The sequence below is a fragment of the Gallus gallus genome, chromosome 7 (genome assembly GCF_016699485.2).
Source record: "Gallus gallus isolate bGalGal1 chromosome 7, bGalGal1.mat.broiler.GRCg7b, whole genome shotgun sequence".
Classification (NCBI taxonomy): Eukaryota; Metazoa; Chordata; class Aves; order Galliformes; family Phasianidae; genus Gallus; species Gallus gallus.
In genome coordinates, this window is record NC_052538.1 from 4,327,423 (window position 1) to 4,344,646 (window position 17,224).

The 17,224-nt window shown below is 43.3% G+C and overlaps 1 protein-coding gene across 3 annotated transcripts in view; it reads right to left on the bottom strand.

Annotated features, from left to right (window-relative positions):
* ABCA12 (ATP binding cassette subfamily A member 12) overlaps positions 1–17,224 on the bottom strand; it is a 102,092-nt gene that overhangs the window by 9,946 nt on the left and 74,922 nt on the right. For all 3 annotated transcript variants that reach the window (XM_025152382.3, XM_015289304.4, XM_015289303.4), the window contains 14 exons: positions 16,627–16,823; positions 16,098–16,258; positions 14,501–14,725; positions 14,124–14,262; positions 12,593–12,845; positions 11,310–11,396; positions 10,503–10,596; positions 8,866–8,993; positions 7,852–7,939; positions 6,443–6,548; positions 3,903–3,957; positions 3,299–3,476; positions 1,542–1,657; positions 827–986 (listed from right to left, as the gene is read on the bottom strand). In XM_025152382.3, the coding sequence (XP_025008150.2) occupies positions 827–986; positions 1,542–1,657; positions 3,299–3,476; positions 3,903–3,957; positions 6,443–6,548; positions 7,852–7,939; positions 8,866–8,993; positions 10,503–10,596; positions 11,310–11,396; positions 12,593–12,845; positions 14,124–14,262; positions 14,501–14,725; positions 16,098–16,258; positions 16,627–16,823 (1,987 nt within the window). The remainder of the gene's footprint in view (positions 1–826; positions 987–1,541; positions 1,658–3,298; positions 3,477–3,902; positions 3,958–6,442; positions 6,549–7,851; positions 7,940–8,865; positions 8,994–10,502; positions 10,597–11,309; positions 11,397–12,592; positions 12,846–14,123; positions 14,263–14,500; positions 14,726–16,097; positions 16,259–16,626; positions 16,824–17,224) is intronic.

Genomic DNA, 17,224 nt, shown 5'->3' on the forward strand with positions numbered 1-17,224 from the left:
CTTGTATGCATAGATTTGGTACATCTCTAGCAGAAGAAAGGATTAGTGCACACAGCAAAGTGGAAAGGCTGTACATTTGTATGGGGACAGACTGACTCCCTGCATCGGGGGCACAGAGGCATAAATGCAGATCATATTCTTACATCCCTAAAGTCTAGGGGGCTGCTTAGCTACAGAGCAAAATCCAACACAGCTCTTGTTTTACAAAGCAAGTGCCCTTTATTAAAAAAAAAACAACAACAACCAACAACTAAATGTAAGGTGTACACTTTGCATTTTATTCCAGATTCCCAGGGCCATCTCTATTTAAGACAAGGCTTGACTTTCAGGAATCATCACTGTCTCAGAGTCATTTTCTATGCTTTCAGGGAGAAGGTGACTGCATTACGGATCGAGATGACAGACAGCCACTGCTGGGCTTAACACAGCACACTTCACACTCAGCGCAATGAAATCTAGTTGTCACTCTCAAGTTTGCACTGCAAGAGTTGAGCAATAGTTTAAGTTCCCATCAACCTCGTATCAGACATCCACGCCCTCCTGCCTTTCTCAGCAAGGGCAGTTTTTGACCTCTCTTGTTATATTCCTCTCTCTGTCACCACCATGTTCACCTTTGCTGGGGGAGCAGATCTACACAAACAGGATTTGTATGCGACTCACACCGTCAACAGATAAGCCCCTGTAGTCTGCAACTCGTCCTCTGCTTGGTCAACCAGAAATACCTTGAAAATAGCCAGCTGCTAAGGACCTGATCAAACCCACCAAACTCATTAAGAAGCCTCCTGTTGTTTCACTCAAGGCTTGGTATTATCACTGGGGTTCCTACCTGGTCTGTAGCCTTTTCCTGGGAGAGCAGAAACACAACGGAGTGCGTAATGATGGTATTGATGCCAAAGAACAAGTTGACGCAGACATAAACGATGAAGGCCATTCCTGTCTCCTTGAAGACTCCAGCCAGCAAGTACATCCATGAAAATGTTGCATATCTATAAATCCCCAACAGCATAAAGAGCAATTGAACAGTAACTCAAAGAGCAATTGAAAACCAATAACTAAAGTCCTCGGACAACTTAACAGTTCTGCCTTGGCAAATGATGAGATTCCTATAGTACAGGAACTTAATGGAGGACAAATGGCTTGATATCTGTTAGATCTGGAAGAAGATCATGATAGGTAGCCCTGACTGAAAGCAGATAGACTAGGCTTGGAGGACTTAAAGTCAGGGAAACAATTTTGCTATGTTTTCCAGAATTTTCCTGTTTTTTCTTTGTTTGTTTTCCCCTTGTTGCATCTCAAAAGTTCATAATAGTTCAGTAAATATCTGTTTACAGGCCTGAGCTGTCACTGTGAGCTTGAATGTTTTGTATCCTCACAAAGATCTTGCAGGCATGACAATAGCTTAGCTCACTGTTCCTGGAAGGAGTCACCATTGCTAGGTAGACACTGAAGAAGAAAGCCCATGCATTCCTCTGTTGGATCCCAAATCACAGCAGCCTACAATATTCAGTTCCTCACTGATATTTAAATTGCTTCACACTTACCCAAAGAGTAGCAACAGAAGAAATACTGCCAGTAAGTTATTGTTGTTGCAGAATGCTGGTATCTGGAAGAATGAAATAACTCCTATCGAGAGTCCAATAGGGATCATAAAAAGTACCTGTAGAAAGATATTACAAATATGTTATTAGGACAATAATTCTTCAGAATTTTTCTAGAATGATACAGAAGCAGCAAACTCTGAATTGGGTTCCACTGGTGTAGCTGAAGGAAACTAAATACAAGTGTCTCAATCTTATTTAGGAAGTCTTGCATTTGAACCCAATTTGAATAGGCTAAATGTTTAAAAAAAAAAAAAAAAGAGAGGAAAAAAAGAGGAAAAACAGACATAAATGGAAAAATACCCTTTGGTTTTTCTGTTAGCCTTGCTCCCTGTAAATCCAGTCTCCCCAGTGTTGTGTCAAGCTATAGACCTACCATGCGTCTGCCTCAAGAGGTTCCTCTTTTCCTCAGCTTTGGGATTTAACAGAATTTCCTGGTGGGGATTCACTGAGAAATATCAAGTTGCTGAGAGTGCTGGATTAGTTTCAGCCCACTGAATACTGATTGTGGCAAGGACTCCAGGGATTTTTCCACAGGCTGATTTACAAATGCGCAGTGCTGGAGCAAGGGTTTGGATCAGGGAAGCAGAAACACACCTGCCCCATTCTCCAGCCCCCTTGTCATGACTCAGGAGGCTGTGCCACGCCAGACTATGGCCATGGCTGACAGACCCCGGGGGATTTCAGCCCTTAGCTCTGACTGCATCAAAGAGGGGCCAGCCACTCAAATACACTTGCAGAATTTCTGTTTTCAGAAATCGATGCTGTTGCTGGGATTTTAGCACTAGCAGAACTGCACTGATGGAAACTCATAGGGTGTGTGGAGCTGATCACCATTACAGCACAGATGGCAGTGCCAAAGCTCGTGAGCAGAGATAGTCTGCGCTTGCGGAGCTCTAGCTTTGTGAGGGTTTGACATCATGCACCAAAGATAATTCTTAAGACACAAAGCACTTTAGTCTACAGATGGTGTGTGTGTGATGCTTTCCAGAAGTGCTATTAACCCTCTTTGCCACAAAGAAACTAAAATTCAGAGAGTACAAGGGCATGTCTATGCCACATAATGCAGCACAGTGCTGAGGAGCTCAGCTATCCCTAGGAATGTGGTAGTAAATCTATACAGCACAGTGCAGCACTCTAGAAAGCAACCTGCTCGTGACCTGGAAGGCATAGAACTACATGAGTATCTTTTCCTGGCTTAAAAACATGTACAATAGATAGAGAGTATTCAACTAAGCGATGGATTCTGCCCAGTAGAGGACTGTCAGCTGTGAGATGTCTGCTAATGTCCCCGTGGCCCCAGGGCTTCCAAAATGGCTCCAGTCTCAAGCCCCAAATCTTTACCCCAGATGAATAAAACCCACCTGACAACTCATGCAGTCCTGCAAGCTAACAAAAAAGCTGCTTGCTGCTTGCATGATAAAGTCGAAATCAAGCCCTGGCCTGTTCTGTGCTGCTCTCATATAAATGTGCTGAGTGTTTTGCACACACTCAAGGGAGAAGGAATGCCTTTGCTTAGCACAATCCAGTGTTGCGGTTCACATTTAATCGTCTTCAGTGCCTTTGAGAACAATTACTACATAACACTCTTGGTAGTGATAATATTAATAAGTCTAGTCAACCAACTTTAAATAAAGAACTTTTTCCCCTCCTGCTGCTGAATGCCACTCTCGATGCATTTAAGAGTTTGAATTATTTACCAGATCATAAACGAAGTTAGTCACCCAGTAGCTTGTCATCCCAATGCCTGAAATATGCTGCAGTTGCTTGGCTTTGGTTTGATGTTCTTTTACCACATAGAGCACGAAGCTTGCCGTTGTGATAGAGTAGCCAACCAGAACAGACATTGAAACTATGATATCAAGTAAGCTGTTGAGCCTGGGGAGAAAGTAGAGAAAGGTATATATGGTGAGTCGAAGCGGTAGGCTTCCCTTGTTGAGTTGCTTAGAGCTCAGAAGCATAAAGGACCTGATTCTGTTCCAGTGTCCTTTGTTAGTGGTTATTATGCCTAGGAAAAAGGGCTTACAGCATTCAGTCATATGACTGCCGCAACATCAGTCATATGACTGCCGCAACATCAGTCAGTGACCCCCAGATTTATACAGAATCCCACAGAAAAACCTTACACATCCTGTGGCATACAGAGTGCCATTCATGCATAAAGGCAAGGAAGGCAAGATGAGAGCAGTTTTCACATTTGGAGGGAGATATTTAGTAATTTAGGCTGCTTAGTGGTTTCCAGGAAGCAGGCTTGCTTCTTTTGAAGCTAAACAATGCAGGCATCAGCCAAATGAATCTTCTTACATTACTTGTTCTTGACTCTGTCCTCCAGGATATGGGTGAGCTGATAAGAAAATACCTACAAAACCAAAAAGAAAATAAATTTTAAAAGTAGCTAGCTTAAAGTTTCTTTCCTCAGTTCTTGAGGTTGACAGTAATACAGAGGACTGAATAGAGAAGAAAAGCAGACCAAAAGCTGTTTTTGCTCTATCATCTCAGTGTGACCTTGGGCAGGATTTTGAGAGGCCCAATTTTCCTATGACTCCACTTTGATGCTCAGCAGCTATGAAATTCAAACCCTAGGCTTTGCTTCTGCACCTGCCCAACTTTAAGGGCTGTATCATTCACTTCAGCAAGAACACTTCTACAGTGAGAAGAACAATTTTGTCTCATGCAGCTGAGACAAACAAAGAAAAACATTTTGTCCAAAGGAACCAGTGGAAATTGCTTTGTTCGGAGGCAATCTGTGCCCATAAAAACTATCACAGGGAGGAACCTGGGGGGCTCTGCTGGGACAGTTCCAACCTCCAGCGAAGGCCAGAGCCATGGTCAGACCAGCACCTGGGAAAGGGCTTAAGATAAATTTTATGCCTAAAAATGAGGTTCTCCACCTGGATGTAGGCACGTATATGAATTCCTCAGGTCTCAGCGGGTGCTGGGGAACCTCAAGCTGCTATAAAATCCAAAAAGATGTGCTAGAACACAGTAACTCTGAAATTTAAACTCCTCTGGTGCCTGACTTTTGGCAGCTATACAAGGAAGGAGTATTTGGGGCTATTTTCCCTAAGACAGAACGCTCTGACACGAGGGCCAGCTAAGAGTAGACTGCAGTTTTAGCCGACCAGGTGCCAAACCAAGCAAATAGATTCGAAAGGAAAGATCCCCTAGGAAATACATTCCATGGGGTAAAAAATCCTCAGCCTTGTCATCAGTGAGCAAAATGGAATTAAAATCTGAGGCTGCTGATAGAGCCCCACAAACAGCCAGGAAATGTTTTCCTTCTCTAAAAGGGGGAGAAAGAAAGATACCGTCTGTCTAATCTGCTAATGCTTCACTATAAAGCGATTTCCCTGTGCTGAAGCTTAGGCTAGAAGTCAGAATTTCCATTTCAATGCTTACTCTTTTTTTGTTGGTTGGGATTGAGAGAAGAGAAAGCACAATATACGTAAGTCAAAAGCTATTATGACTTGCTTAGTGACAGGGTAGAAAGCTCTTTATGTTTTTTTTTTTTTTTTAAAGATATGCTAAGTCAAATGTACTAAAGCAGGACTGGCACCTCTTTCAAACTGCTGAAATGACAACACACTTTTATCTGGCCTTTTCAGTGCTTCTTAAGCTGTCATTTATTTGTCACAACAACAAATAGATTTAGCTGCCAGGGACGTACCACGCAGACCGTCTGTTCAATTGTATTTCAAACTGGATTTACACTACCCCAGGGGAGCTATCCTCATCCATTCATTTTACTTCCCCCATTCTATGAATTGGACCATTAGTGGGAAGTGGAGAATTATCTGCCTGCTCGTTTACTACTAAGCATTTCATTCAGAAAAAAAAAAAAAACCACGCATACACAGCAGGACAGATGGAATAAAAACTGCTGCTATTCTTTCCCATTGAAAATTGCTGTTTTGCTGATACCAAACTTTCCCTGTGAAAACTTTCTGACTGTTCACATAAGCCTTTGCTGCTCCCACTACCACATGCGCTGGGAATTCAGAGATGGGGTGAGCATCACTGCTTAATAATTCAGATGCTTTGGGATGCTCGTGGTGCTGGAAGCTCCTCTCTCCGCACCCTGGCAGGGACTGCAGCTTTGCCACGTGCTCTTGCAGTGCATACAGAAGAGCTTGAACCTTCTGACCTCGAGGGCACCCTGTGAGTCTCAAAGGCACAAGCCTTTATTGCTAGGATGGCGGCGGAGCCAAGGCGCCGCTTTTGCTTGTTGTGAGGGGAGCCGCAGCGCATCAATATGTGGAGGTGGGGAGAGAGATGCGCTGCTTTGACTTGTAATCAGCATTCTGCTGCGTCTTGAATTCGTGGCATGGCACTCAAAGCTTCAGCAGATGCCTTTTCCATTATAGTTAAATTCAGACACATCACTGAGGAATAGTAGTCTTAGGAGCCAAGAGACACTCTCAGCTATCTCACTGCCACCCGGAACAGCAGGTATCTGAGGTGAGGGGGCTTGGCATGGCTGCAACCTGGCTGGAAGGACAGCATTTGTCACAGAAAATTAGTCAGGGGAGCATTCTGCAAACAACCTGAAGTAGCCTTTCTATGCATAAATAAGAGGCACCAATCAAAAGTACCATAACGAGAAGCAATAAATCAAATAGCAACCGTTGTCACTTCTTGGATGAAGCAAGTGTTTTACATAGGAGCAGGGGTCTTCCCTCTCCAGCTCCCTCGGGTCTTTGACACAGACAAATGAAATATGTGATTTATTCATGTTTCTCAACGCTGTTTTTAAAGGAATCTGCATCATTTGGAATTTTAAAAAATGACCTCACTGAAGTCCCCCAGTGGGGAGAAATTACCTGTTCATGTGAAGGGACACCTACCGTATCTGGAACTCTCATTTTTTGGCAGATTAGCCCGAAGAATGAAGTTGTTCAAGCTGTTCAGATAGGCTGGAAGGCTGTGATAACCTTCGGGATTATACCACACCTGCACACAATGGAGAAATTGAAACAAATTGGGAGATAAATTGTTACTGATAACGTTTTGGTTTGTTCTCCTTGCACAAATGAATCTGTAGCTGTTATCTCAAGCCATAAGCTCTACAAGCTAAAGTCCAATGATTAAACCACATCAGGTACCAAATGGGTATAAAAGCACATTTCACTTAAAACATGAGCAGTCCCATCAGCTTCATTTGCCTTCTGAGAGAGGAGAAAAGCACTAACTGGATATGTGACATAAAGCTACAGATATGTGGTTTCTTTCCTGTCAAACATCGGCTTCCCTTGAAAGCAAGTGGGAAGAGATTGTTTTAGGGCAGAAAATATAGCCCTTCTCATTCAGCAACAGCCCTTCCTATACTCAGGATCACTTTTTGCCAAAACCACGGTAAACTCCAAGGTCTGAGGGCAGAAATCAGACCAGAGGAGATGCACTTTGTGGGGATTTACCTTCTTTAAGAACAACTTGCAGCACCCAGATTAGAGGTGTAAGTTACTTCCAAAGCACAAAGGGCTTATGCTATTAAGGTTACAGGCTTAAATACAGCCCACAGCTCCCACCTTTATATATCCCTGAGTTCTACACTCTAAACTCAGTGATTTTATTCTTCTTGCCATAGCAGAGCAAGTACTGCTAAAGAAAGAGAGGGCTGGAAGTCAGCCTTGCTTCCAATGCTAGAAAAGTTGCAGGTACTTAATCTGACACATGATTAGCAAACAGCAAGAACTTTCAGATCTAGAATTGAAGGGGTGAAAACATTTGCAAATTGATTACACGAGCTCTGAGCATTAGCAAAACAATAAGCAATGAATCCTGTGATTCCCTTTGACTGGGAACACCTCTGAGAACAGCACTGCTTTCGCAGGAACACTTTCCTGGTAAGCTAGGTTTAGCATGGAAACAACAGGAATTCATCTGCAATTCTCTCCTACCTCAGATTTCAGCCTTGGTGCCTTTAACGCTGATGTGTTACAACATTTTCACTGAGCAGAAACAGAGAAATGGGTAAATCAGAACGTACAAGCCAGCCCTAGCAAAGCTACATACGTTCTCCCGTGAGATAAAGGTGCCACGAACCAATCTTTTCACTTCTGGGTAATAAAATTATGACAGCAGAAAAATTGTTTCCTATCAGCAAGAGAAGTCAGACCAATAAAGAAGAATGGGAAGAGGAGAGAAAATGAACTGAAAGTCATCTCTCCCATGCCAAGCTGCAGATTTCAGATGTTTTTGCTCTCTCTTCTGAAATATCCCCAAACTCAACATCACTCCAATGGAAGTTAGTTACCTTAGTCAATGTTCTGCTGGGGGGCACTGGCTTGATATCAAACTGGAGATCTCTCGTCAAAGGCATCCCAAAACTCCAGCCACCATACCTGAATGAAAAATCCAGAGGGAGATGCACTGTCACGCTCACCCAGAAGCTGCAAACAGCATGGCTGGTGTATGTTAGCATGGGCTCTTCAGAGGCATACATGCACTCCATGTCACCATAGTGTCAATTAAATGTAGACTGACTTGAAAGAGAAGAACTTATCTCACTACGTGGCGTGAGATATGCCAAGCTAACACTGCTGCAGGAGCCCATATTTGGGGAAAAAAGGGAAACAAACTCAGCAGTGTTATTACAAAACTGCCTCAGTTTGAGAAGTGCTTTGGAGGTGCTTGCTTACCACATTGAAACAAGATGATTGCTTCCTTCCCAGAAGATGAGCAGCTCAGGTTAGATCAATGGACAGGTGAACATATTCCTTGACAACCTCAGTGGCAGGCTATTTTTGCCCTACAACATGCTGTGCAGCTGCACTGCAGGCTCCAGACACAATAATAGTTCTAACAGCCCCATGGTGCAAGAAAACACTTGAATTCTAACTTCCCTCCAACACTGGCATTTGTTTAAGAGAAGTGCACACCAAGACTCTTCAGACAATTAAACTTAGAGGAGAATCTCTCCCCACGGTTTACGTCATGACAGGCTGTGTCAGATTTTCCTCCTTAGAAACATTTCTGAGCCAGACAACGGCTCATGTGTGGCTGCAGCCACCAGCTCATCAGGTGACTGTCATGTTATCCCCAGCTGCTCTCTGCTATGATCAAGCGGGACACTTACACAAAACCTTCATCTTTAACTCTGTGCTTCTAGTGCATTTTACCTCCTTCCACTAGATTCACAGAAGCTACCAGCAGAGGGGTCCTGTTAAGCCCTGACCATAGCATCCCCTCTTTAAGTAAAGGGATAATGATAAGTCTAAAAGGATGCTCGTAGCGCAGTAGAGAGAACGACTGGAGCTGCATGCCATACCGTTTCTGCAGGAAGTCTTTGGTGGTTGCCAGAATGTAGGTCTCCACGTTGTGCCCCGTAACGTTATAGAGCATTCGTGTAGAGAAGGTCCTTCTGTGAGGGGGGGTATAGTTCTTCTGTGGGCATGTCTGAGAGGAGACAAGGGAACAAAGACATCAGTGATTGTGCTTTAACTGTAAACCTCACACAGCAGGAGAGGGCTGAGAGCTGACAACGGTGACATTCTGGTCGTGGGACCAGTTCTTACAGAAGCTGGAGATCTGCAGACCACAGTGCCAAGACACACAGCATCCAACCCTGTGCGCTGTTCTCAATGTATTTAGAGAGGTGCTTCAAAACAACCTTTGCTTGAGTCTTCACTTCAGATTTACTGACATGAGCGAGACCTTGAAATGTGCTTCATGCTAGGTAGGAAGATTTTTCCTGAATTAACTCTGATCCTTTTTAGCAGAGCTTCAGAGCGACTGCACTGACAACGGCAGAAGGCAAAACAGCTCACGGAGCACAAAACTCCACGGTGGCCTCAAACTCTCATCTCGCATTTCACAGCAGCTAGGCTTTACATTTTAACTTTACTGTCAGTCATTGGGAATATTTTTCAGAGCTTCAGAGAAACCTCGGATTAGTCCCGAATATATAATTTAACACACTGAGGGTCAAAATTGCATCGACTGTTTCATAAGGTTGAAGCGTCCTACACCGGACAGCATGCTGGCTGCTTCCTTCAGCTCATCCATAGCAAATATCCTGGCCTCCCCTATTGTGTATCTGTTCAAAACTCTACATCAGAATACACAAAACAGCTGCCTTCACGCTGAGGAACACCTGCCTGTGCCTGCTAGAGGTGAGAATCAGCTTTGAACGTTACCCTGACTTAACAGAGAATTGATGCCAGTACTTCTAACGATGTGAAATTAAGTACATGCCCAGTAAAGTGCATAAAATGGCTGTGCTTTAAGAAATGTCTAGGAACTTCTGACTAAGTACATGCTTTATCTTACAAACAGTATCATGCTGGGCCTGGAGTTTGATTTCCTTCTGGAATAAAGCTGAAGACAAGTGAGCAGCACTGTGGGGAGGAGAGTTTATCCTAAACTGGACACACTAAGTTCTAACCTTTTTTGGTCACAGTCTGCCTTTCCCCCGTATGCATCTAAAGACATCGAGCTCAGCAGGACCCTTTGCAATGTAAGTAACTAATATTATTAATCACCACTATTCATAACGTGGAATGGTGCAAACAGATGAATCTAGACTGTGCATAAAGTTAAATTCTGAAGAGCAAACAGCAATAATAGCTGTGCTTTCATGTAATGACGGTGCTGTATAAACTGCAATTTTCCTCTCGAATATACACTCACCTCTGCTAAATGGGACAATCATACAACATTCAAAAACACCATTAAACCTTTTCCCATGGAGGTGAGCAAGGCAGATATACGAGCATGCAAATCTTCTGAGGTTACTTCTTCCTTTCCTGTCCCCAAGCTGGTGCACTCAGTCATTATCCAAAGTACAAAATCAACGAGACCAGAAAGAGACAGGTGGGATTTTGAATACCAAGTTCCCACAGATCCCCATTCACAACCTGCTAGTTTCCCACCAAATTCCCTCTCTTTTGGGTTTTTCCAAATTACCTGGATGCCATCAGTGCAGTTGCAGGCAGAATACTTTGTTGAGGGGATTCCATTGGTGATCCATGGGCCAAGCATGTCTTCATTTAAACACTGCCTGAAAATGAACACATTCTCCTCTGAGGGTCTCTATAGCCAGATGTGCAAATGCTACTAAGATGGCAGTAAGTAGCTTCAACAGAAAAGGAGACCTCCTTTTGTCTGCTCTGGATATACCTGTCCTCCCACTGATTTGGTAGAGAACCCTCAGCACAGTTCTTACCTGGATTCATTTAGCTGATTCTGAAAGAATCCAGACACTGCTTCATTCCTACAGTGGTTGGCCATAGCTAAAATCATCTTCCAATGCAGAAATGGGGGCTACACCTAGGGAGTGCTGCAATGGGCCATACTGACAGCAGCCACTACAAATACTCAGCATAAACATTTGCGTGCTGATGTGAGGCACACTTGAATACATAAGTTGCCCAGGATTGTATTACTATTGAATGTTCATTCTCAGAGCCTCAAACAGTCCAGTTCTCATGGCACAGCTTTGATTTATGGATAATAGCTACGTTGAGAATGTTGCTATGAGCAGAGCAAGCTTGCACCAGCCTGCCAAAGGCCACTCAGACATCTGTAGTGAGCTTAAAGAGTCTGTAAGTCAGTCTGGAAAGAGGCAAGAGATTTTTTTTCGTCTGGCATCCACGTATGAAAATTCTGCAGATGATCAAGGATGGAATGAGGGTCTGCTGGCTAATGGTGTTACATCATTTCTCTTTCAGACTCAGGATGTAAATGGGGAAAAAAAAGACAAGAAGTACTTACGAATTGCTTTCATTCATGCACGTGTTATCTGTCCCAGGAAAAGAAAGCATGGAAGCAACTAAAGCATTTGTTGTTTCATTGAAATTCCTGCAGTTTAATAAATTAAAAAAAAAAAAAAAGGAAAATATTCAAGGTACTTCCATTACCACTGAGCAGAGGAAAGCTGTCTGAAAGAAACGGGATTTATTTAGGATGCTAAATAAATGATTATTCCTGGTGCTAACCCTGCAAACTACTTCAGTACATGCAGCACCATGAGAGCAGACACACAGGTTTAAAAGAGATGCTCATTGCTTATAGTTGCACACCTACTCCAGTGACTCACTGCCTCCAGATCTAAGTAACATACAGAGAAACTTCTGAACAATCAAAACTGTTTCCGTGGAAAAAGCATCCACAGACATTTCCAGACATGACTTCTCGTCTCATCTCAATCAGCTCTGACACCAGTGAAGTCCATTCGCTTCAGGTCATTCAGGAAGATGCATTTGTCTCCCCTGCAACGATCTACCAGGAGAAGCAGAGAGCCTTAAGAACAGAGGACTCAGAGACACGTGGCTCATCCGCCCATCCAGCAGTACTGAAGCAGAAAGGCACGAGCAGTCCCAGGAAAGAACATCTGACAGCAGGCGTGTGATTTGTAACGACGTTAGAGATGGATTTTATATTGCTTTCTAAAGAACCACTGGAGAAATGCAGTTTACCTCATGAAACCGGAATGATACAAATTGTATTCATTTTGGTAACCAGATATTTAAGCACAATTAAATCAGTAAGTGGTGATGTGTTAATCATGTCCTTCAGATGTCTGCATGCCTTGGACTAGTGAGTCCTGGACAGCACAGCATGTCCTCCTGTACTGACAGAGGAGGGCAATCAGACAGTTCACAAGATGGATAGAACTTGATCCTATAGTTGTAATGTTGTACCCAACTACTGCTGCACCTCCATTTCAGACTGAGGAAGATTAAATACTTTTTTAAAATCCTTTTGAGACAGGATGGATGGGGACAGGGACAGATGGTTCCAATGGCAAACACAACACGACAGAGTAGTTCTCACGTATTTCACAGTTAATTCCAACTTCAATATTGTTTTTCTAAAGCTTTCTGATTGCTGTTGTGAGCCAAGCCATCTCCCCAGGAGATACCCCTAACCCTAGGAACTGGATTTTATCACTGTGTTGTCTGTATAACACCTTTCCACTGTATTTGCTGAGAAACAATCCCGATAATAAGAACTGAGCCTTTATGGGTTGAAGGTTGAAAAGGAACACCACTCACCCAAAGAAGTCTGCCTGGTCAGATGTGCCATACAGAGAGGGGGAAAGAATCAGCTCTGGATATTCAGTCTCCTTAGTTCTCAGCGTTCCAAGTCCCATTGCTGCCATCACAAAGAGGACAGGGAGGACGACCTGAGCAATGAAGCCTCGGACATCGCGCCGGGTATGGTGGAATCTCTTAATGAATAAAGCTGATGTCTTCTTAAGCAGCAATGGCAAACCCTGCAGCCTCTTAGATCTGATCAGGAGCTGATCTGGGTACAAAAGAACATATTTTATCATGGAACAATATTCATGAAATGCAGAGAACTGATGCTCATTGGACCCTGGGAGTTACTTTGGCTGCCTGTTCTCCTTTTCAGATGGAAAAATGAAAACTATTAAGCTGGACCATACCCTATTTGGACAGAACTCAGGTTCTGGCTCAAGTCACGAGCTCATGTAACAGCAGTTTTTTGCTTGCTTGCAAATGCATACATGTAGCATACATATTTTGACATCTTGCAAGAGGAACAGAGACTTCCAGATACAAGAAGTTATCTGCACCCTCCCTACTCAGCTACAACTTTCGTATTTGCAAACTGAAAATTCTCATCATTTAGAAAGCACGTCCTGAGGCAAATCAATAAGAGAATTCATTAGGGAACAAGAAAACAAGGCACATAAACTAATCAATCACTTGCATGGACAAGGTTGCAGCATGATAAAAGCAGAGCTGAACCCGATGCAACCTATTCCTCTTTATGAAATATTAACCTGTATAATACAACACAAGGCAAATCATCTTCAGTGCTCTCGTTAGGGGTATCATAAAACACTTTTCTACACATCTGTGTTACCTCTTATGGATTTGTCCATTTTACAGTTCAGGTCAGCTTTGAGAAGTGAGTATGAAAATACCTCTGTGTTGTCCCTTAGCAACTTCCTTAACTACAAATGATATATCCATAAGCAAAAAACGTCTCTAGTTTGTCAGAAGGGATGTTCAGGATGTTTTTTGGAACATGCCACCTTGGGCAGCTCTCAAATCCCTAACATACAGATACTGTTGTTTCTCTTCTGAAGGTAAATTTATCCCAACGTGTGGCCCCTTTTCCTACATAACTTATACTGCAGTCGCTGGGACAGAACAAAAAGCAGTGGGGAAGATAGAGCTCAGAACTGTGCTGCTTTTCCCATGAAGTTTCTCTCAAATTCTACTAATTGCGTAGAAATAATTCTCTGCATCAATTACAGCAATTGCCTTCATAGCTATACATTTGCTACTTCACCCACACATGGTATTTGACTAGATTAAAACTGGAATCAATTTAAAGGGAGATGGATGCAAACAAAACCCCTCTGTAATTTGTTCTGTGGTTCAGATGGTCCAAACCAGTGGATCTAGGCAACTGTTGAGTGCTGTGCTTCTAGGGAATCAGTGGCTTTGTGTTCCTGGTTGGGCGAAATGTGTTTTTAAGCAAGAAAGAGTCCATCTGTCACTGTTTGTATCTCTGACAAATCTAGATTAAAACCTGGAGGTAATTTAGTACCGTCTCTTTCTGTGAAAGTATCCGTGCTCACAGACATTTCGTCACCACCATTTTGGCTGCTGGATCCAGGCACTTGCTGGGATAGTCCTGCATCTTCTTGTGGGTCCTTCCCAAGCTCTTTTGTCAGATTGAGAAACACCTACAGAACAAGAAAACATGAAGGAAAATTGGTCCAAAATACTCAGTACTCCAACATCTCGTTCTCTAGGTGAAATGACGAGAGGTAAGACAGTGGTATGCTTGGTGCATTACTAGACGTATAGATTTACGCATACATCTACACCTTCCCACGTTCATAACTGTAGCACAGTGAGTAACAAAACCATTTCTTCCCTCCCCTGTTAATCCTACATCCAGAACCTGCCACCACCTCTTACCTCTTCCACAGTTGTGTTTGAAATCCCATAGCAACCAAGGTGGAGATCACTCAAGCTGGTATCAAGGGCTCTGAGAAGTGCCTGGTAGGCCCCTGAGACTGTGGACTTGAAGGGAGGAAGCACATACACGAGCTCTCCACCAATATCCTCCTTAAGATAAGCCTCTGGGAGGTGGGACTGAATCAGGGAGGTCACTGCTGAGGTGTCACATTCCTCTATCATATTCTGAAAAAGGAGGAAAACACTCTGTGTTCAACCAGACGGCACTGAGGTCAAAATTCCTGCTGAAGGATTCAGCTTGGAACATGTCCTGAAGAGTAGGTGGTGGGTGATCTCAGCACAGACATGCAGCATTTCATTTTTAATACCAAAAGGAGATGAACCCGGGTTTCCATCATTTGAAGAAGACTTGGGAGATGTGGCACAGACTCCCTGCCCCTTGTTGTACTCAGGAGGAGCTCTGGGTATTTTCTAGACTATGTTGAGCCCATCTTGGTTCATCCATGCCTTGCTGGGCTCCCTTTGACAGCAGACATACCGGGGCTGGGACAGATGGACCACTTTGCACCAGCTAGAATGTTTATAGTGAAGAGAAAAAGTCTAGCCACATGGGAGAATTCACACCTGAACTTGCCTGCCAGCACAAACACAATTGTTTTCCCTGTGAAGTACAGGGCTTGCACATGGATCCTCTTTCATTTTCTCTACCTACGCTGCCAATAATTTGGATGACGAGCTGATCTCTTATGGTATTCATACGTTATTCAGTGTGCTGGCCTACAAACAGCACTATAATAAATGCTTTAAAGGCAGAGTTCGGCCCTCCCTGCAAAGAGCAGAACATTTTGCCTCAGGTCAGGTACTATCAATGGATCTCTTCCAATCTGATAAATCCGAACTCCAGAACTCACACTGCATCCAGCCTTGCCTTTAACCATCAAGGAGGCCCTGTTCTCCAACAAAGCAGAGAGCTGAATTTCTTGCTTCCAAGAGCCCCAGAAGCAGGTCTGATGGCCTCCCTGGGGGCTGGCTTGGAGAGGGTCCCTCTGCTTCAAGGAAGATGCTCTGTTAGTATCTCTTCCTGAGAAGAAGTGTGCTCACACATGCAGACCCTCCATAGCTCTTCGGTGCCTCTGCATCAAACACAACCACCTTGGGACTGCTACCATTCTCAGCTCCTGCCAATAGATGTGCACAATGGACATGAAAGCAAGCTAGGGTCCAGCAGTGAAGGGAAGATGAAGAGGTCTGCACCTGGACACAGAAGGCTCAGATTCATACCTTGGCCTTATCTGTTAGAGCTGCATGGCTTTGGGTAGCAGGGCTACCCAACACATCCTACTTTCAATCCACAATAAAAAAGGTTGCAGAAAGAATACATTCCACAAAGTAGAAATTAGATTGGAATAAACATTTCACTGCAGAAATCTAAGACTGATATGAACCTTTTGCAATGGACTTCAGTTCTGTTGGACACTATGACTCACTTCATTCCATGCTTCCAACTGATGCAGTTTCCCACCCAGGATGTCTATCATAAAATCATACATTTATCTAGAGAAGAGGCTGAAGATTTAGGACCAACTCTGACACAAACCTTCTTCTTTGTGAGCGTTAGGTGATATCCATCACCAAAAGTTTCCTTGAGGTAGAATGGAGACCCACAGCATTTGAGCCCTCCATGCTCTAGGAAGGCAATTCGGTCACTCAGTACTTCTGCTTCATCTAAGTGATGTGTAGAGAGAATGATAGTTCTGCCTGGAAAAGAGGAAGCTGATGTCAGCCCACACAGAACAAATGTGCAGGATTACATGAAACAGGTGAAAGCGGCACTGAATGATGTAGAGTATCAGGTGAAAATCAGCTGCATTTTTAGAGAATTAATAATAATTAGATGAAAAGTAACATTACTGAGGAGTTGAAAGATATTATTGTAAAATATGCATTATGGTAAAGATACTTTTCAAACGACAGTGTGAATTTACAAGAAGAATGAAGAATTAATCCAGAGGATCTGCAAGGTGTTTCCAGTCCCCCACAACTGGTTCCCTATGGTCTCCAAAACCCACAGCTCAAAACCACAAAGCACCTCTGCCTCTGGACAGCACCTCATCTCATCACAGTACCTTTTTTATTCTTGGAGATAATTTCCCAAATACTCCTACGAGAGCACGGATCCACCCCTGTGGTTGGTTCATCCAGGATCACTACCCTTGATCCACCCAGGAGAGCAATAGCTATAGACAGCTTTCTCTTCATCCCACCAGACAGGGAACCAGCCAGCTTATGACGATGGCTGTAGAGTCCAGTCTCCTTCAAAGTCCTTCAAAACAAAGGAAAAACAACCTCCAAGTGCGGCAACTTTTAAAAGCAGAATATTTGAAAATATCCAAAAAATGTAACTGAAAATGAAGAACTGCTCAAGTATAGTCTGCTCTACTGAATGGTCACAGTGCAGTGAGATGATTCATCCTATACGTAGTTCAACCACTGAGATTTTAATTAAAAAAAAAAAAAAAAACTTTCTTTAGGATGTTTTCAAAGTTTTCATCTGACAAGTCAAGGTTAAAGGCTCAATCTCATCAACAGAGATTACCAAAATCCAAATTCCCTGGGATGTTTTGGCTGTTTCACTTCTCCGCAGAATCAGTAAAGCTGGCATCATCTTCTAACTGGTTGATTAAATCTCTTTCTGAGGAAAACCATAAAGAACCAAGGACCAGA